This window comes from Schistocerca serialis, chromosome 9 (assembly GCF_023864345.2).
Source record: "Schistocerca serialis cubense isolate TAMUIC-IGC-003099 chromosome 9, iqSchSeri2.2, whole genome shotgun sequence".
In the NCBI taxonomy this organism is placed as follows: Eukaryota; Metazoa; Arthropoda; class Insecta; order Orthoptera; family Acrididae; genus Schistocerca; species Schistocerca serialis.
Window position 1 is genome coordinate 413272763 of NC_064646.1, and position 22104 is coordinate 413294866.

A 22104-nucleotide genomic window follows, 5' to 3' on the forward strand; every position below is an offset into this window, starting at 1 on the left:
GCGTTACTCGCAAACCTTGACCACCCTTCGCCAAGCGATCAAATTAAAACGACCTGGCAATCTCACCCGTGAGATCATTCTGTTCCACGACAATTCAAAGCTTCATACGGCGAACAGAGTCGCGGCACTCCTGCAGAAATTCAAATGGGAGGTTCTCGGCCACCCTCCATAGAGTCCGGACATCTCTCCCTGTGATTACGACAGTTTTAGTCCCCTTAAAAAGGTTCTGAGAGGCAAACGATTCACCTCGGACGACGAACGTCCAACTCTACGCGCGGAACTGGTTAACATCACAGCACCGGGAATTTTATGACACAACCATTCACCGCCTTGTGTCACAGTGGAACAAGTGTCTTAACAGCCAGGGTCAATACTTCAAACATACAGGTACTGGTTTCTGTAATTATGCCTCCGGCTCGTTTCTTTATGAACGCCCCCTACATATTCTCCTTCTCTATTTACGAGAGTGTCCCATCGATGGGATAACTGTAGAAATCACGTAGTTCTGAGGCAAAAAACACGTCGAGCCATGTTCGGAGAGCATTTTCATCCGGAAAGGAAGTTCCTTGAAAGTTGTTCGACAGAGAACAGAGAAGGTGAAAATGTGAGAGTGCAAGATCAGGTGGGTGCAGAATGACTTCGCAACCCAACTCCTGTTAGTGGTGTTTGTCAGTCAAGCAGAATGCCGGCCGTCGTTGCGGTGGCGTAGCATCACTTCACGCAGTCTACCAGGTCGTCGGTCTTGGATTGTGTCTGAAAAATATCTAGGTTGTTGACAATAAATGTCAACAGTGGCGGGTACACTTCGGGGAACAATTTGTAGTAGTGAGAGAGGACAAGTCACTCTCACTAATTTTCGTATTCAAGGTTATTGGCCCTGAGCACTATGGTTGGTTGGTTGGTTGGTTGGGGGAAGGAGACCAAACAGCGAGGTCATCAGTCTCATCGGATTAGGGAAGGACGGGGAAGGAAGTCGACCGTGCCCTTTCAGAGGAACCATCCCGGCATTTGCCTGGAGCGATTTAGGGAAATCACCGAAAACCTAAATCAGGATGACCGGACGCGGGATTGAACCGTCGTCCTCCCGAATGCGAGTCCAGTGTGCTAACCACTGCGCCACCTCGCTCGGTGAGCACTATGGGACTTAACATCTATGGTCATCAGTCCCCTAGAACTTAGAACTACTTAAACCTAACTAACCTAAGGACATCACACAACACCCAGTCATCACGAGGCAGAGAAAATCCCTGACCCCGCCGGGAATCGAACCCGGGTACCCGGGCGCGGGAAGCGAGAACGCTACCGCACGACAACGAGAGGCGGACATTCAAGGTTATTCTTTAATGTTGTTGTCACACCTCAGACATCATTTTCTGTGGTACGAGAGGAGGTGTTGATGGGAGAATGTACAGTGTTAATGTATGTGGGATCTTTATGGAAGCTCTCCTTCGAATAGTATTTTCTGGGGTTGAGAAGAAGCAGGCGGTTTTGTTATTTAACCGGAAATCTTGCCATGGGCTTTCGGGGATTGGAAGCTGCTAGGGAGAGGAACATCTCAAAGCACTTACCGGGGAAAGAATGCTGGTCCCAAGAATTTCGCGCACCAGTGTGCAGGCCATGCTTTTGGCCAAAGAGGCGAAAAATAGCCTACCCTGGATCTACGTGATAGGCGTTTCTGGTCACATCAGAGACAGGGGCACAGGACAGAAATCAGGTCGTCTGGCTGAAGCGTTTCGATAGTGTCGCAAGCGCCCATTGTGTATAGAGCAGGCGTCCATAAAATCCGCGAGTTTTCATGTCCTCCTTGGGTCACATGTTATAGACGGAGCCATCGGATGGTTTGGCCACGGAGCATGCTCGGATAGCCTAATGGTAATGCGACCGCAGATAACAAGCGGAAAGTCGGGTTCAAGTCGTCATTTCATTATACCGCTGATGGTTGTTCTTATTCGCAACTGCGGACACATTTCACGTATATGAAAGAATAGCTGGGGTTAAGAAGGGAGAGAGACAGCGTTGAAACCTGTCCTTAAATTAATTCAGTCTGTACAATGAAAAGAGAACCAGAGAAAATTTGGTGCAGAAATTAAAGTTCAAGGAGAAAACAAAAAAAAAAAAAAACCTTTGTTTGCTGGCGACGTAATTCTGTCAGTGGCACTAAAATACTTGGAAGAACAGTTGAATTTAACGGATGGAGGTTAAAAGATGATCAACGGAACTAAAGCAAGGATAATGAAATGTAGTCAAATTAGGGGACGCTGAGGAAGTTAGATTAGCAAATGAGACAGTAAAAGTGGTCGAGAGCTTAGCTATTTGGGCAGCGAAATGACAGATCATGGTCGTAGTAGTGGCTATCAAATGCAAACCGACGGTAGCAAGGAAAGAGGTTTTGTAAAAGAGAAATTTCTTAGCATCGAATTTATAAATTTAAATGATAGAAAGTATTTTCTGAAGTTATTTTCATCGAGAGAGGCGTTGTACAGAAGTGAAACGTGCTTGGTAAACAATGTAGACAGAATCGTCCCTATACGTGCCCAGTTTTTTGGGAACATCACGCCTTCGGAAGAATTTTAGGATGGAACGCAACATTTACGGCGGCTGTGAAATGATCTATGTTGGGACACAAAAGCAATTCGCTTAGTTTAGCCAAGGCCTCAGGCCAGACACTCTGTAACATTTGGCCCATCAAGACAATGATATCTGTGATAAATGTGTGAAATGATAGCACAAATAAACCTTAGTCTTTGCCAACCAAACGCCACCCAGTGGAGTACTAATTATGTAATACTTCTATTTGTGCTGGCAACAGTTCATGATTTATTTGTCATCCCCTTAACTTGTGTTGTCTTTCCTACTTTATGATTAATAAACTCTTGCCATGTTAATAGAAACTTATAACCATGTTGATACACTCTAACAACACATCACTAATTGGGTACAATAATGACAGTCACCTTTTTATTAATTCTCCTCAGCATTCAATTTTTATTTAAGAATCTGATAAAAGTGATAACCTCCAATGCTGCCTAGTAGCAGCAACCAATGTCAAAGGGCTGGTTTAATTTAGCAGACGCTTGGCCAGGTAGACAAGTGGAAGCTTGCAAGTTAAGGCGATTGCTGTTAGGACGTGAACTTGCAGTCGCCAGTAGGGGGTTGGATTGTTTGGGGGAGGAGGCCAGACAGCGAGGTCATCGGTCTCACCGGATTAGGGAAGGACGGGGAAGAAAGTCGGCCATGCCCTTTCAAAGGAACCATCCTGGCATTTGCCTGGAGGGATTTAGGGAAATCACGGAAAACCTACATCAGGATGGCCGGACGCGGGATTGAACCGTCGTCCTCCCGTATGCGAGTCCAGTGTAGTCGCCAGTAGTCTTTCAAATCAGACTGCAAGACCAGAGTAACCTTGCTGTACACCACACCGTCGCTGTTTCACCATATACATGACATTACCATTTGTGTATGCCCACTAGTCTTTGTACGTGGGGTTACTGCTTTGTTTGGGCTCAACTACTCGTTCCTTTTCCTTATGTTGGCATGGCAACATCATTTCTCGTCAGCAGTAACGCTACAGAGCCACTTGACAACGAGGAAGTAGAGATGCACAAACGGCCATCCACTGATTTTTGTGATTTTGGCTTAGAGCATGCGGTATCCATACACCCGATTCATGAACCTTCCCCACTGCATACAGGTGTCGCACGATAGTGGAATGATCGCAGCTGATCACTTTTACCAGTTCTCGACTACACTGACTTGCATCATTATGGATTAATGCGTTTAAATGATCTTCATCAAACCCTGTCAGCGTGACAGAATGTCAATCCTAAGGGCCCGGATTCGATCCCCGCCTGGGTCGGAGATTTTCTCCGCTCAGGGACTGGGTGTTGTGTTGTCCTAATCATCATCATTTCATCCCCATCGACGCGCAAGTCGCCTTAGTGGCGTCAAATCGAAAGACTTGCACCCAGTGAACGGTCTGCGCGACGGGAGGCCCTAGTTACACGACATCTTCATCTATCAAACCCCGAAAGTCTTCATGAAAGTGGAGAGTTATTAATGTCAAATCGAGCCTCCTTGAAACGAGAAAACCATTTTCTTGCCGTGCTCTGTCTTATATAGGCCGCAGGTGTTTCTGGCTGCCTCTGCTGCTGTCACCCCACTATTGAACCCAAACAGAAGAAAACGTCGGAAATGTTCCGATTTCTCCACTTGGCACTCCATTTTCTGTTGTCCACAACTCCACTCACTGTCTCCAAATGACAAGATCACAATATACACTATGTGATCTATGTGATCAAAAGTATCCGGACACCCCCAAAAACATTCCTTTTCATATTAGGTGGATTGTGCTGCCACCTACTGCCAGGTACTCCATATCAGCGACCTCAGTAGTTATTAGACGTCGTGAGAGAGCAGAATGCGGCGCTCCGCGGAACTCACGGACGTCGAACGTGGTCAGGTGATTGGGTGTCACTTGTGTCATACGTGTGTACGCGAGATTTCCACACTCCTAAACATCCCTAGGTCCACTGTTTCCGATGTGATAGTGAAGTGGAAACGTGAAGGGACACGTACAGCACAAAAGCGTACAGGCCGACCTCGTCTGTTGACTGACAGAGACAGCCGACAATTGAAGAGTGCATCAAGACCCACTGAAAGTACTATGACAGTTAGGCGGGAGGTGAAAAAATTTGGATTTAATGGTCGAGCCGCTGCTCGTAAGTCTCACATCACGCCGGTAAATGCCAAACGACGCTTTACTTGGTGTAAAGAGCGTAAACATTCGACGCTTGAACAGTGGAAAAACGTTGTATGGAATGACGAGTCACTGTACACAATGTGGCGATCCGATGGCAGGGTGTTGGTATGGCGAATGCCCGGTGAACGTCATCTGTGAGCCTGTGTAGTGCTAACAGTAAAATTCGGAGGCGGTGCTGTTATGGTGTGATCGTGTTTTTCATAGACGGGTCTTTCACTCCTTGATGTTTTGCGTGGCACTATCACAGCACAGACATACATTGTTGTTTTAAGCACCTTTTTGATTCCCACTGTTGAAGAGCAATTCGGGGATGGCGATTGCATCTTTGAACACGATCGAGCACCGTTCATAACGCACGACCTGCGGCGGAGTGGTTACATCTCAATAACATCCCTGTAATTGACTGGCCTGCACAGCACTCCTTGAAGAATGGGCTGCCATTCCCCAACCTTCCAGTACTTGATTGAATGTATGCCGCCGGCCGCGGTGGTCTCGCGGTTCTAGGCGCTCAGTCCGGAACCGCGAGACTGCTATGGTCGCAGGTTAGAATCCTGCCTCGGGCGTGGATGTGTGTGATGTCCTTAGGTTAGTTAGGTTTAAGTAGTTCTAAGCTCTAGGGGACTGATGACCACCGATGTTAAGTCCCATAGTGCTCAGAGACATTTTATTTTAACGTATGCCTGCCCGAATGGACGGACCGTAACAAGAAGCCTGAGGCCGCGCAGCTATCTTCGTTGTCCTTAGGCGCATTATATGTTGGTGGCAGTAGAATCGTTCGGCAGTCAGCTTCAAATACCGGTTCTCTAAATTTTTTCAAAATTGTTGCTCCAAATCAACGTCGCCTTCTCTCCAGAGATCCCCATTTGAGTTCCCGAAGCATCTCCATAACACTTATGTGTTGTTCACACCACAAATCTAGCAGCCCGCCTCAGACGTACTTCGATGTCTTCTTTCAATCCGACTCAGTACGGATCCCCATCACACTTCCCTGGGACACGCCTGACGATACCCTTATCTCCGGTAAACACTCGCCGTCGAGGACTACATACTAGGTTCTATGACTTAAGAAGTCTTCGAGCCACTCACGTATCTGTGAACTTGTTCCATATACTCGTAACCTTCGTTAACAGCCCGCAGTGGGGCATCGTGACAAATGCTTCCCGGAAATCTAGAAGGATGGAATCTACATGTTGTCCTTCACCCATAGTTCGCAGTATATCGTGTGAGAAAAGAGCAAGTACACTTTCCACTCCTTTCTTTGTCTTGTGAACTGGATTTCCAACGACCGTTCCTTTCGGAACACACGTTGTTTCCGACAGTGCACATTTTCGGCCTGCAAGGACGTCATAGTAACGCGAGCATAGAACATGTTACAAAAATACAACTGACCGACGTAGAGATATAGGCGTATAGTTTTGTGGCTTTGTTCGACGACCTCTCCTGAAAAAGGAAATGAGCGGTGCTTTTTTCTGTCATTAGGAACGAGGAACGCTTTATTGCTCTAGAGATCTACTGCTGCTTTGTAGAATCGAATTGGTTCTCCGATCAGGTCAGTGTACTTGCGTCTCTTGAGAGATTTCAACTTATTTTTTGTCACTGTGTCACTTATTTCAATATCTGCCATTTTGTCGTTCGTGAGACTATTTGAAGGAGGAACTTATAGCGGCCCCCTGCCTTAATATGATAAAAATTCAGTTTTATGTTAGTAAATAAAATGTCACATGCTTTAGGAGAATATAACTTCTCATCAAAACATTTCAAAGATGTTCGCAGGGTGCTCGTCACAACGCTGAATAATACTGTTTCAAAGATAAAGTTTATGGCTCTTCACTTTTGTTGTCTAGGGTATTATATATTTATAAGAGGTCCAGATTTTTAAAAAAGGTAAGGCTGGAGACATCTATTAGTTTTATAAAAGTCATCACACGTTTTTATTCCTCTTTAAAAAACACACCTAAAGTTTACATGGTGTCTCTGACAAAACAGTTACAACTTGTGCATCAACCTCTTTGGTTCTGCGATCCACGCGTTTACACACAACGGAATTAGCCGGCACTAAAAACACTGACCGACGTGACTTTCACAACTACATTGAGCCAACTGCCTGCTGGTCTTAGACAGTGCTCGTATTTATAACCTTCGAAAGAGATCAATAAATTATCTCTTTTTTTTAGAGTCAATTAAATAGTTTTAGATGGATTATTTACATCAAATAGTTACGAATGATTCTGGTGCTCAGGTGTTTAGATTAAAAACATAAATGGTGCATTTTACAAATAATTACAAGTGTCAACCAAGCGAAATACCTGGATTACAAAGTGTTAAATTTGACCTTTCTCACTTGCATAATATTGGGGTTAAAAAGTGCAAATCTGTGAGTTACGTGAGTATACAGTACAAAAGTATTATTAAACTTTCTTGTTTTTTATTCGGAGTGTAGTGGATAATCAGGTTTTCCTGGTCAAATTTTATAACGAACAGTTTCGTAGTCACTTATGTTGACACTATGAATAAGCCTATGTGTGCAAAACATAACAGTTCCTAATGAAACAGTTTAAATAATTGTACCTTGCTTTTGCAATCTCTTTTGGATCGAAATATTATATATTAATGACATTGAAAAACATTGCATCATAATTGCACCCATACGAAATTTAACTAATTTGAGTTTAATTTTCTGAAAATTCGTAATTTATCCTCAGTATCGTATACTTCCATACTTCTTTTCCCTCCTATTGGGATCATTACAAACTACAATCCGATCTTCCTCTGTAAAACCGTTTTAGTCCTCAGGCTCATTTTCTCTGATGTTCCAGCAGATAGTTACAATCTCGTCTGTGAAATGTTAAGCAGTAAAGGAAACCTAAGAAATATTGGGGGATGAATTATTCAGGGAGACGAAATAACAACTTTGAGGGTTGTGTATGGCATTGCAGTTCTGCCAGTGACAGCAAAAGACTTGGGACAGCAATTGAAAGGAGGATATAAGGTGGATTTCAACAAAAGCAAAATAACGATAATAGAACGTAGTCGAATTAAAATAGGTTATGCTGAGGGAATAACTACATAGCTGGAGCGTTTGGTAATTTACGGTGAACTGTCCTGTTCAAAACACTGAAATATATCGACTGTCTCAGGTATTTCTACAACAGCCTACGAGATAATTGCATAAACAGGCAGCTGAAATTGGAATATCCCAGAAAGAAAATTGAATGGGAATATTGAGAAAACCCATACGTCCAAGAAATAAACTTTTCAGGAGATGCAAAAAAGGATATTAGAGATTCGTGCGTCTTTGAAAATATCCATGTGCGAAGCATACAACAACTACCACCGTCACTACTTAGCAAAAGATGTCGCAGAGAACCGGAGAAACTTCTGCTCTTATGCAAAATCAGTAAGCGAGTCTAAGGCTTCCATTCAGTCCCTAGTTGACCTGTCTAGTGTGGCAAGTGAAGATAGCCAAACGAAAGCCGAAGTTTTTAATTTCACTTTCAAGAAATCGTTCACATAGGAGACATTCGGACAGACTCCCGTATGCGTAATAATAGTAACAAGCATCCCCGTCGTAGAGAAACAAGTTAAAGGTTTGAAAGAAAATAAATCACCAGGTGCGGATGGGATCCCAGTTCGATTTTACAAAGAGTACTCTACGGCATAGGCTCCTTACCTGGCTTGCATCTGTCGTGAATCTCTCGCCCAGCACCAAGTCCGAAGCGACTGGAAAAAAGTGCAACTGACTCAGTATATAAAACGGGTAAAAGAACGGATCCGCAAAATTAAAGACCAATATCTCTTCTGCTTGCTGCAGAATCCTTGAACATATTCTCAGTTCGAATGTAATAAACTTTCTTCAGACTGAGAAGCTTATGTCCACGAATCAACATGATTTTGGAAAGCATCGCTCGTGCGAAACTCAGGTTGCCCTTTTCTCACATCATACACTGAGAACTATGGGTGAAGGGCAACAGGCAGATTCTATATTTCTTTATTTCCGGAAAGCATTTGACACGGTGCCCCATTGCAGGCTGTTAACGTAAGTATGGGCATATGGAATAAGTTCACAGATATGTGAGTGGCTCTTCTTAAATAATAGAAATCAGTGTGTTGTTCTCGACAGCGAGGGCTCATCACAGTAAAGGGTTTCGTCAGGAGTGTCCCAGGGAAGTGTGATAGGACCGCTGTTCTCTGTATACATAAATGATTTGGCGGACAGGGTAGGCAGCAATTGCGGTTGTTTGCTGATGACGGCATGGTGTACGGTAAGGTGTCGAAATTGAGTGACTGTAGGAAGATACACGACGACTTACACAACATTTCCAGTTGGTGTGATGAAAGGCAGCTAACCCCAAATGTGAAAAAAAAAAATAATGCAGATGAGTAGGAAGATCAAACCTGCAATACTCGGATACAGGTTACTAGTGTCCTACCTGACACAGTCGAGTGGTTTAAATATCCGGGTGTAACGTTGGTGTAGATGTAGCGTCTTTTATTGATTATCAAAAACGTTTTCGGTCCCGCGTTCGAATCCCGCCACTGCTTAAATTTTGATTAATAAACAGCGTCGGTGGCCTAAGACTTACGGCATATGAAGTCATCCTCATTCTGCCGACGGGCTTGTCAAAGAGGGCGGAGGAGCGGACGTAGGTTCAGGGCACTCTCTTGTCCTAGGGGTGGGAAACTGCATATGGATAACAGCCTAAAAGAACATAGCTAAATAAATAAATAAAGGCATCGAGATAGGTCAGGACAGCATGGGCGAAATGTTGTCATGTGTTACCTTGTTGAAAGATGTCAAGGAGACCTTGAAGATAGGGAACAGCCACCTGCTATGCAGATTACCATTGATGTCATTCACATATTATGGCGTTGTGTACCCAGTGGCACAGCATACCATCACATGCCAGTCCTGCATGGAAATGACGGATGCAGACTGGCAACGTTCTCTTACCTTGGAGCATCTGTACATGGGTACACCAGATCATGATGCTGTAACCAGAAGTTGGACTCATCTGAAAGACGACATCGTGCCGTTTGAATCCAGCTGTGTTTGCACGGCGGTGTCAGCGCCCCTCTTTCTGCTGCCGCCTTAAGGAAGCTGCAAGAATAGTCGCCGTGCTGGCAGTCTGTGTCGCTCCAGACGCCGCCGCAGAGTCCGTGCAGATACTTGTATTGCGGTAAACAACCGCTTTTCTTGACCTGAGGAGTGTGTTTTGCCTGCACAACTCTGCACGGTCGAGCAAACAACATACAAGTCCTCTCAGACTCTAGATGGACAGCGTCGTTAAGATTCAACATGGTGTTGAGTATGAACCTACTGAACCTGTCGATTCCATTTCAGCATGGCAGTTGTGGAATCTTGACAAAAGCGAGCAGCAACTCCTCGGAACGGTAAACCGCATTCCCAGTAAAATTCCGACGCAGTCTGATAGCCTTTACTCCTCCTTACGTCGCTGTAACATCGGAACCACATGCTTCCATTAGACTGCTATGCATTCCTGTATAAGCAAATTGTGAACTTTAATTTTACGTCGTGGAGGAAGAGGAGGATTGAAAAGAATTTCAGATGCCGGTAACATTTAGTGACTGATTATAATATGCAATAATAATTAACATTTCTTGCATATTGAAATACTGTATTTTTAAATAGGGCTGCTGAAGACTCTTTCCTTCTAAATATTTTATTACTCTCACAACACTGAAATATTAGACAACCCCTATATTATACCCTGTGTTAAATAGGCTATTGGACTACACGCTCCACATACTGTAGATTAATCGCCTCTTTGAGCAGTCAGTTACTCGATGGCTTGCGTCATCTGGAGAGACCAAATCGACATTGGTTTGACCACCATAAATACGAGCAGTCAGGATCTGTCATGTCTCTGTGTTGTTTGTCCCAATGAATATATTTAGCTTTTATGTGCTGGTGTGAACAATGGCCTTTTGTAAGGTACCCAACTGCAGTCGTATTCTGCATGCAGTTGTCTTCACAATGTATGCCCAGGAAATTGGTTGAGATGGACCTCTATTTACTAGTAGCAGCAATTCCTATTGGGCATGAAACCGTTTGTCATAGAGGGCGTATTGCATTAGTTAGCAGTCTCTGTCGGTTAGGAATTTTTTTAACACCACTGTTCTTAGTCGTTTTACATGGCTGCGAATGGTACACCATTTCCTATTACACAATTATTCACCAACAGATCAGCCAACTTTATTCACAGAGGGGTTACAGACACATCCAATCACAATCCTTCTTTATGCCGTTCTGTTACGTGACCATATCGATCCATATTACTGGGTTGATTCCATACAACTGACTGCTGCGCACACACTTGGTCACACACTCACACATACTCTCACACACTCACTCTCACTCATACACACAAACAGGCACACACACACACACACACACACACACACACACACACACACACACACAGCATTTCACTGCTGTGTCTTACAAGTGAAGGTCATTAAGCCTGTTCTACACCAGTAAGCAGGCTTCAAAGCGACCAGTATACTCTTTTGCGAGAGTGTACAATATTTTCTCCAGTCAGCACACACAGTCGCATTAAGATTACGAGTTCTGTTATCGTAATCGTCAGATGATGTGAAAAGAATTAAGGAAGCACATATTTTTGTACTAGGTCGCACTATTGCTTACCCTGTGACACACCCTGATTTATCTAGTAGTCTTAGCTCATCAGAGCTACCAATAAAGTACTACGTTTATACAGAAATTTCAGAAAGAATCAAAATTTTTCTATAACCTGTTCAAACACAAATTAATATTAGTCAGTTTATATCACAATATAATTCTTTATTGCTGCGTCATGTTTTGGCCGAGCATAGCCACCTTCGAACCTGTTTGTTAAGTTGCGGGGTAACTCGCTAAGAAATACCTTAAGTTACTTATGGCGAGAGGCTTATTTAACTGTAACATGTTAGTCAGTAGCGGATAAAGCAAATATTCACAATTTCGGAAATTTCGTTCGTAGGCAACATTACAAGGTTTTGGCATACATCCATATATGTTGACGCATAAATCTCAATGTTATGCAGTTAAATTATGTTCAGACTCTTAAGAAATCTTCCAATCAGCAGACAGTTTCTTATACCGGACTACACCGAAATCGCTTATGGCCTATAAAAGTGATCACTGATTGAGTGGAAAAAGTGACATATGGTAAAAAATATGTACAATCTCATTTGCTATAAGCGTAGGCCCAGTATAGTGTTCTTCATATACAGGGTGAGTCACCAAGCATTACCGCTGTATATATTTCGTAAACCACATCAAATATTGACGAATCGATTCCACAGACCGAACGTGAGGAGAGGGGCTAGTGTAATTGGGTAATACAAACCATACAAAAATGCACCGAAGTATGTTTTTTAACACAAACCTACGTTTTTTTAAATGGAACCCCGTTAGTTTTGTTAGCACATCTGAACATATAAACAAATACGTAATCAGTGCCGTTTGTTGCATTGTAAAATGTTAATTACATCCGGAGAAATTGTAACCTAAAGTTGACGCTTGAGTACCACTCCTCCGCTGTTCGATCGTGTGTATCGGAGAGCACCGAATTACGTAGGGATCCAAAGGGAACGGTGATGGACCTTAGGTACAGAAGAGACTGGAACAGCACATTACGTCCACATGCTAACACCTTTTTATTGGTCTTTTTCACTAACGCACATGTACATTACCATGAGGGGTGAGGTACACGTACACACGTGGTTTCCGTTTTCAATTACGGAGTGGAATAGAGTGTGTCCCGACATGTCAGGCCAATAAATGTTCAATGTGGTGGCCATCATTTGCTGCACACAATTGCAATCTCTGGCGTAATGAATGTCGTACACGCCGCAGTACATCTGGTGTAATGTCGCCGCAGGCTGCCACAATACGTTGTTTCATATCCTCTGGGGTTGTAGGCACATCACGGTACACATTCTGCTTTAACGTACCCCACAGAAAGAAGTCCAGAGGTGTAAGATCAGGAGAACGGGCTGGCCAATTTATGCGTCCTCCACGTCGTATGAAACGCCCGTTGAACATCCTGTCAAGGGTCAGCCTAGTGTTAATTGCGGAATGTGCAGGTGCACCATCATGCTGATACCACATACGTCGACGCGTTTCCAGTGGAACATTTTCGAGCAACGTTGGCAGATCATTCTGTAGAAACGCGATGTATGTTGCAGCTGTTTGGGCCCCTGCAATGAAGTGAGGACCAATGAGGTGGTCGCCAATGATTCCGCACCATACATTTACAGTCCACGGTCGCTGTCGCTCTACCTGTCTGAGCCAGCGAGGATTGTCCACGGACCAGTAATGCATGTTCCGTAGATTCACTGCCCCGTGGTTTGTGAAACCTGCTTCATCGGTAAACAGGTACAACTGCAACGCATTCTCTGTTAATGCCCATTGACAGAATTGCACTCGATGATTAAAGTCATCACCATGTAATTGCTGATGTAGCGACACATGAAACGGGTGAAAGCGGTGACGATGCAGTATGCGCATGACACTACTTTGACTCAGTCCACCGGCTCTCGCAATGTCCCGTGTACTCATGTGTGGGTTCATGGCAACAGCAGCTAACACACCAGCTGCACCCGCTTCTCCTGTGACGGGCCTGTTACGGACCCGTTTGCGTGCTACGACCATACCTGTTGCATACAGTTGGCGGTAGATGTTTTGCAATGTGCGGCACGTTGGATGCTCTCTGTCTGGGTACCGTTCTGCATACACCCTGCAGGCTTCAGCTGCATTTCGTCGACACTCGCCATAGATGAGTATCATCTCCGCCTTTTCAGAGTTCGATTACACCATGGTCACAGTTCCTACAACACTACACTATCACAGACGTCTGGTAACACGGTGTACTACAGTTGGTCTGCGAGCGGAGACGAATGCAGAATAACAATAGCAGCAAGCGCTACATGCGGACACTGCGACAGCTAGACCAAACCACAACAGTGCACTACAGTCACACTCGTAAACACGGTCGTCATCGTAAACACGTCCCTGCAGATGCTGTTCACCGACCGTGGCCCGTGTTTGTTGGCTCTGAGCACTATGGGACTTAACATCTGTGGTCATCAGTCCCCTAGAACTTAGAACTACTTAAACCTAACTAACCTAAGGACATCACACAACACCCAGCCATCACGAGGCAGAGAAAATCCCTGACCCCGCCGGGAATCGAACTCGGGAACCCGGGCGTGGGAAGCGAGAACGCTACCGCACGACCACGAGATGCGGGCCCATGTTTGTTACAACACGCAACTGAACGTCGGAGGTTTCAAGCGTCAACTTTAGGTTACAATATCTCCGGATGTAATTAACATTTTACAATGCAACAAACGGCACTGATTACGTATTTGTTTATATGTTCAGATGTGCTAACAAAACTAACGTGGTTCCATTTAAAAAAACGTAGGTTTGTTTTAAAAAACATACTTCGGTGCATTTTTGTATGGTTTGTATTAAACAATTACACTAGCCCCTCTCCTCACGCTCGGTCTGTGGAATCGGTTCGACAGTATTTGATGTGGTTTACGAAATACATCCAGCGGTAACGTTAGGTGACTCACCCTGTATATCAGTTACAACTGTAATCACTGTCAGTGTATGGTATAACCGTGAGGTTTGTGTGAGAATATTTCAAGTTAGCTGTTTCTGACATGCAGCCCAATTTCCAGTTTAAATACACTCTACTATAGATGTTAAAGCTCGGAAACACATAAAAAGATGTTGCTAGACGGAAATCATAAGACAAGGATCAAGGAGAAAGCAGATGATGTAAATAAGTATGGTGAAACATACATAATCCCATTACTTTATGCAGACCTCCATAGCCATTGGTGCGATACTGTAATGGAATCAATGACAACAAAGGAAAATAATTTTTAAATGCTTTTGATGGACTCCTCAATTTGTGATGAATGATAAGTGATATCTTCAACGGCCGATGCCTTTACCTGTCAGGATCAGTTTTAGCTTTGGAAGCGGACGCGTGACATGTAAGAAATTGGCTCAATTACTAGAATATCGTGGCTTTAGGTTTCAACAGGAAACATCTTAACACCAGATTGGAGGCATTTCTTTATTATAAAAAAAGAAATAGTACCTATTCGTGGATACTGAGGAATTTTGTATCATCTCTAAATTCAAGACCTGCAGTTTTAGTGAAATGACTCGACTACATTAATCGACAGCATTGAATAATTTCTAACTGGTGTGGGAATAGTTGCAGGAAAAGTTTTTAAAATTTCCTCAGTTCAGTACTACAATTCGGGCGTAAGTCGTAAGGAGCTGAACAAAATGCATAAGGCGATCAAAGTTACGTCCTTATATCACTTTTTGCTGAAAGCCGCGAATGCAGACTGGATCCTGAAAGATAGTTTTGTCGAACGAAAACGTTGGACTAGTGCCGGCGAGAAAGAAAACAAAAAGGAAAAAAAAAATGTCAAGCGATAAACACTTGAGTTGGTGAGCTTACCAGAAGCGTTAATGTAGTTGGATCTTGACAGTATATGAGAACATTGCATATACATCGTTAATATAGAGCAGATTTAGTTTATGAAACCGTGGTGTAACATTTTCGGGACGGAGAACTTCACCTACCAAGAGGTTCCATATCGCGAATTCTGCTAACTTTATATTGGACAATAGGCGGGAAGGAGGCCAAGGTGCGGTTTCAGCTTGTATTTTCATCCTTACACAGAATATTTTTCTTACGGAATATTTTAGGTTTTCAGAATATTATCTGGATACGCCTTTCCTTCAGTCTGTATAAAGATTTTGAATTTCATGACGGAATTTTAGCATTCACAAAGACGTACATTTTCAGGAACATTGGCGTAATTGTGAGCAACGGCTGTGGGATTAAGACGGTAGCATATATCCGAGTCGTGATCTAACTTGTCAGTTTTAAACTTCAGCTGGATTTGGTAGCAAGTAAGACAGACGAAGTGCCAATACAAACGCCATCTGACAAATATCATACGAATACCAATAGTTATCTCCTAGTCACGAAATCACGTACAGAAGAATTAAGACACGCAGTATCCTGACAACAGCTTTCCCTACAAAACCCACTAACCTGAAAGAGGGCCAGTGCACCCAGTAGAACGATGAGTACGCTCGGCATCTCCGTTGTGGACTGGCGAGTCACTTAAGCAGGCGACATATGTTGACGCTCAATGCACCACTTGTATCAACACGCGACCTGCCATGTGTCTGTGTACGATACGCCATGGATCGGCAGCCAATATCATCTGCCACCGTACTACTGATAACAGAACCATATCTTTCTCAGATAATATGTCTCTTTCTGTTTAGGTTTAAACGTCTCAATCTTGACTGTCTTATCTATATACTACGCGCCATTTGATAACGGCACAAGAGACGGATTCATTCTCATTTTTGTAAACAGTTTCGTATGTCCATCTACTATTTCGGTTGCAAAGTGGGACAACGGTTAGTCAGAATACACGAATTAATGGTAAAACCTTTAAACACACCGCTTTCTCATATTCTAAATAATAACGATGGCATCTCTAAATACTGGTTCTCGAAGACAGGAATTACAGAAGCAGTTCGTCCAAGATTGGTGCTTCAGGAGGAGCAATACGAATAAATATTTCAAGCGTCGGTGATATGGAATATTTCGAGATAAAAAATTCGTAGAAAATCCAGATCGGATATTCTGTACGAGTAAAATAGCAACTGATTGAACATTAAGCATAAGATAAACCTCACAATAATTATGAAGACTGATAAGTAACTGGTTGCTCTTTCTGATAAAGAGAGAAACGAAATAATCACAAAAATTTACGTTAACATTTTAAAACTCAAACTCCATACTACGCAGCCCTCTCGGCGACATCACGTGTAGCTCTTCCAAAGCTCTTGGTCTACCTCTACGAGACTAATTTTCATCGGTAGGTTTCACTCATCATTGACCGGCACACTTCCGATAACCATGATGGGTAATGGGTAATTCAGCGCACACTCCGCTGCAGAGTGAAAATCTCATTCCGTTGAAAAATTGTCTACAGGCAAGCTGCAGCTAGCAGTTAAGTAAATTCCCATCCCTATGCCCTAGATATTTATAGATCTCTAATTCTTCCCAAATGTCTGTCCAACGTCCTTTGATTTCTCTGTGAAGAATAGGTGTGTCTCCAAATTTTTCGGAGTGTGGTTTACAAGCAGAGTTCAGCAAACTTAGAGTTATGTATGTCTGCTCCTTTTTTAGGTCTTGTCCTCATAGCTCTGCCTGTTTATCGACGCATGCGCCTGGTATCCACGCTCTTCACTTTCCCTCAGTCAAGATGTAGCTCTTAACGTGGTACGGAATTTTTTGTGGTTGATTTTCACTGATGTGACGAGCCCCTGATTTTAGGGGTGTTAACTTTTACATATGGATGTACAGACCGTCGCAGATACATTTCATGTGGAGATGCTAGATCGCTCTACTAACAGACTGTTTGCTAATGTGAAGTTTATAAGTACTCCTTTCCTATGTAAGTCTATATCATGTCGTCCGTGACACGCCTGCACCTGATATTGGTAGTAGATTCCGTATATTGGCCCCTTATGTACTGATTGCAATTTATGTTGTCGCGCTGCATGCGGGTTTCTTGTCCCCCTGAAGAAGGCGGATTTAAACCTGTTGGAAATATCGTTAATGTTAATAGAATATCACCAATTATTACAACTGGTTGACTGTCTTATTCACCTGCTATTCTGTAACCGTTCCTGAAGTGGAGCCATGTTCAAAATACTCTACTTTTCCCTTTTTTCATCACTTTGTATCTTAGAAAAGTCACTCATTTGTTCTTTAGCAAAATGTATGATTCTGTATTCCTTTTATTGTGTTATGCTACATATTTATTATTAACAGTTTCATTTTTGGGTGTCCATTATTTTTATTTCTTGAGAGTCTTTGTTGAAACTTTATCAAATGTAATGATCATAATTAACTGCTGTATGAGAGAGAGAGAGAGAAGAGAGAGAGAGAGAGAGAGAGAGAGAGAGAGAGAGAGAGAGAGAGAGAGAGAGAGAGATCGAATGATAAACCAGTAGTCAGAGATTCGAACAGAGTATTTTCGTGTGAGTTTCCGCGTGAACCCAGAGATTGTAGCAGGTCGGTGTCACGTCAAGTAATGCGAGGGATTTAAAATTAGAGTACTGTGTGGACTTAATACTGCCATGAACATTGCATTGAGAGAGAATCACATCGATTCGAATAGTGTGAGCCTCGTGAAATACTGTGGGCTACGTTGACACTGTATACCAAAGTAAGTAAAGACTGGCAGTGGGCTCATTTGATACGGTGAAACAGTGATCGCAGTATCTTCGCGGCAGACACCTTCATCTATTTTCTCTCCTGCGCTGGTTTCCTGTGGGAGGAAGTTTGCATCATCAAAAACGTTTGGGTGAAGTAGAATTATTCCACATGTCTTGAAACCATTTATAGCTGTTTGCATATTTGTGGCTCGCACATAGGTTTTCCCTAACATTTTCCTAACTTCAGCCATAGTCACAGCTTGAAATGGATGGCTGTCAAGGCAGAGAGCAATTTCTTGTGATTAGACCCTTTTGAATGGCCCCATGAAGCTGACGTCTAGTGGGTGTAGCTTTGGATACTACGGGGTAGTAGGTATACCAATGTTACTCTGTGCTGTCTCCCCAACTGAATAATGGCCAGATTTCTTGTATGCATGTAGTAGGCATCTAAAATGAGCACAACTGGATTCTGGGAGGATGTTTTCACAGTTTCGATGAAATGCTGCAGAGCTAGTGTGAAGATGTGAGCTTTTATTAATCCAGATGGCTGGCAGGCCATTACAGTCCCTGGTTATGTGCCTTTCAAAATATCGGGCTTCAACCTCACTCGTGGAAATACGATAAGTAGTAGAACGAAAGTCCCTACAACATTAATACAGGTAACAATTGTAATCAAGGGTCCCGGCGGAGGTTCGAGTCCTCCCTCGGGTATGGATGTGTGCGTTTGTCCTTAGGTTAGTTTAGGTTAAGTAGTGTGTAAGCTTAGGGACTGATGACCTTAGCAGTTAAGTCCCATAAGATTTCACACACATTTGAACATTTTTTTTTTTTGTAATCAAGGAGTCTCTCTCTCCTGAGGATAGTTTAGCAACTTGCTTTTTACCTTTCACAGTCATTACTTTAGATCGAGTTCCATCAACTACACATGTATCGGTATCATCCATATTGTAAACCTTTGAAGGGACGAAGTTCCCTTTTTGTAGTTCAGGTTGCGAAATATCAAAGAATGCAGAAACTTTTTTTTCCGGTGAAACACTCTGCTCTGGCTGTAGAGATAAGCTACGTTTTCTAAAAAAAAAAAAAAAAAAAAAAATGCATTGGATGTCTTTTTAAAACCATTTTCCAGCAATGTGCTTGTCTGGAACAAAAGGATGTTTAAGATTATTTCGGGCAGCTAGTTAATATGCTAAAGTTCGATTATCTCTGCTCTGTAGCCCACAAAATCTCTCATCCATTAATTGGCAATACTTATCAGGTTCACTTCCTAAAGCACATTTTCTGCCTGTCCTTGAGTCCAGTTTCTCTTCAAAGTTCCCTGTCCTTACGTAATCTAAAAGTGTAGATTTCGGAACTTGAAACACTTTGGACACCTTTAAAGATCCCATTTCTTTATTTCTAATACCTGCCTCATATTTTCTGCTGCCCAACACTTCCTTTTCTTCCCAACCTTCTCCTAAAAATAAATAAAAAGCGAAATCTATAAATGGGCACGTTTGCTGGATGGTTGAAATTACTAAACAAACACGGCTGAATTATCGAAGCATGTAATGAATTACTCAATTTAAGAGCTTCTCATAAATTTCATTAAATATAGTATATCACCAATAAATAAAGCTAAAACATCAAACAGCTTATAGTGCAGCTGTGACGCTTACGTTGTGTCCGCAAATTATTATATTCATATTTAAAGTATTCAGAAAAACTCAACTGTGAGCATGGAACGCGACTGATGCACTTGGCGGTTAGCAGAACACTAAAATGGCGGAAGGACAAGATCAGCTAGTTTCTGCAGCTGCAGCACTGTCCAGGGAACAAATACCCACCTATCCGGAATTAGGCCACCATCAAAAAATAGGGCATCTAACGATACATATTATATTTGGTGAAATGTTCTCATTGGTGTAAGGTCTAAATAAAGTGAAATTTTAAATGTGACAGCTATAAGATGATGGGAACCTACGTTTACGGCATATCTCACAATTCCCGAAGTCGTGAGTAAAATTACTTTTTCAGTTATCGTTGACCAATATTACGATTTGCCTGGCTTGTTTTTATTTATTAATTTTTTTATAATGATTTCCATAATTTGTATTTGTTGGTGGATTTGTTTATTAATAAAGAATATGACTTACAGTAACATTGGTATTAGAACGTGGTTTTCCAACCCTAAAGCGATTAAATGTTACGGTCCTCAAAATGGCTCTGAGCACTATGGGACTCAACTGCTTTGGTCATCAGTCCCCTAGAACTTAGAACTAATTAAACCTAACTAACCTAAGGACATCACACACATCCATGCCCGAGGCAGGATTCGAACCTGCGACCGTAGCAGCAGCGCGGTTCCGGACTGGAGCGCCTAGAACCGCACGACCACCGCGGCCGACTTGTTACGGTCCTGATATAAGTATTTAGAAACATTCAAGGTCAATAATTCACCCGTCTAGATAGTCGTGCGTGTTAAAGACGCCGCTCATGGGCCGAATCTGCCTGCGTCTTAACGACGAGGATCGTTGTGCGGCCAGACTAGATCTGCTTTTAGGCGGTTTCGCACATCCCACTAGGTGAATACCAGGTTGCTACTCTAGTATTGTCTCAGTTACATGATTCGCAAACATTTAGGAAACTTTCGCTATTTTTCACATGAAGAACAACTATACGGAGCTGGTTGGAGTACACTTGTACCGCCCGGAGAAGTAACAGAGTGATGACGACAGTAAAGGTACCACGTCCGTTCATAACCCTGCGACCCAGCGCCGATACGGCACAAAGGCATAAGAAAAAAGATTCATGGCCAATAATTCGTTAGTTTAATAACCACAGGTGACATTAATAATGAGGAAAGGAAACAGGAGTAATACGCTAAATTACAGACCCATATCACACATGTCGACTTGCAGTAGCATTTTGGAACATAATCTGTCTTCGAACATTATGAATTACCTCGAAAAATCGATCTACTGACACATAGGCAGAAAGGAATCGGAAAATATCGTTCTTGTGAAACAAAACTAGCTTTTTATTCACATGAAGTAGTGAGTGATATCAACAGGTGATCTCAAACTGAGAATTCTAGATTTCCAGAAGACTTCTGACACCGTTTCTCACAAGTGGCTTCTATTACGTCCAGACTCGTCGTCAAATGTGTGCTGTCTAGGAAACCTGCTTCCTCGGTTCGTTAGACAAACATTCAAACAGATTGTATTAATGAGTTTTATTACAAAAAGTAAACTCCAATACTGAACTTTTGCTATTACACAGATGAGTCGCAAGCAAAGGGAAATATACGAAATAATTAATCCTCTTCAGTATAAACAATTCCAAGTATGTGTTACATAGAGAGAACAAGCGAAGCAACTAGCATAGAGGCTGATGTAGAACTGCCTAATATTGAAGCTGCTATTCAACTGGGCCTACCAGTTGTTTTTTCCTTTATTGTACTTCAATTCCCCATTGGTGCTGGCTGGCAGCAGCATATGCGATGCTCTTCAGCCAAAAGACATAGAACAAACAACAGAAGACATTTAAAAATAACAAAGGAGAAAACATGGTGAACATAGATAGAAAAAATGGGGAACATTACAGAAGACAATAGGCAAAAAAGGGGCGACTGTAAAATGGAGATAAAAACCGTAAAAAAGTGGCACACACAAAAAGAACCACACTCTGGGACAGTTAAAAGAACACAAGGCACAGTATGACCGGAGCATAAAAGTATCGACGGATGGCGTAGCACATAACAAAGGCCAGCACACAATTAAAATCACACCTCTCGACGCACAGGAGAAACATCACTAAACACAACACTGATGTGACACACTGACGATGATATCAAAACGGAGGATCTGCCAGGCGCAAGGAGATGGAGAACGGAAGAAGGGAGGGAGGGGAAGAGAGGGGGGAGATGGGTGGGGGGCGCGCCAAAGAGGGCCAGGTAGGGAGGGATGTGGGAGGGAAAGAGGCAAGGATTGGGTGCAGGATCTCAGGGGGGGAGGAGGAAAATCCGCTCTGGGAGAAGGAGGGGAGAGGAAAGAGGGGGCCC

The 22104-nt window shown here is 42.9% G+C and overlaps 1 protein-coding gene across 1 annotated transcript in view; it reads right to left on the reverse strand.

Annotated features, from left to right (window-relative positions):
* The window catches only part of LOC126418879 (uncharacterized), a 31081-nt gene extending 15115 nt beyond the window's left edge, over positions 1-15966 (reverse strand). Inside the window, exon 1 of the mRNA XM_050085878.1 lies at positions 15877-15966. Within this exon, the coding sequence (XP_049941835.1) occupies positions 15877-15924 (48 nt within the window). The 5' untranslated portion in view covers positions 15925-15966. The remainder of the gene's footprint in view (positions 1-15876) is intronic.
* Between the last annotated feature and the right edge of the window lie 6138 nt (positions 15967-22104).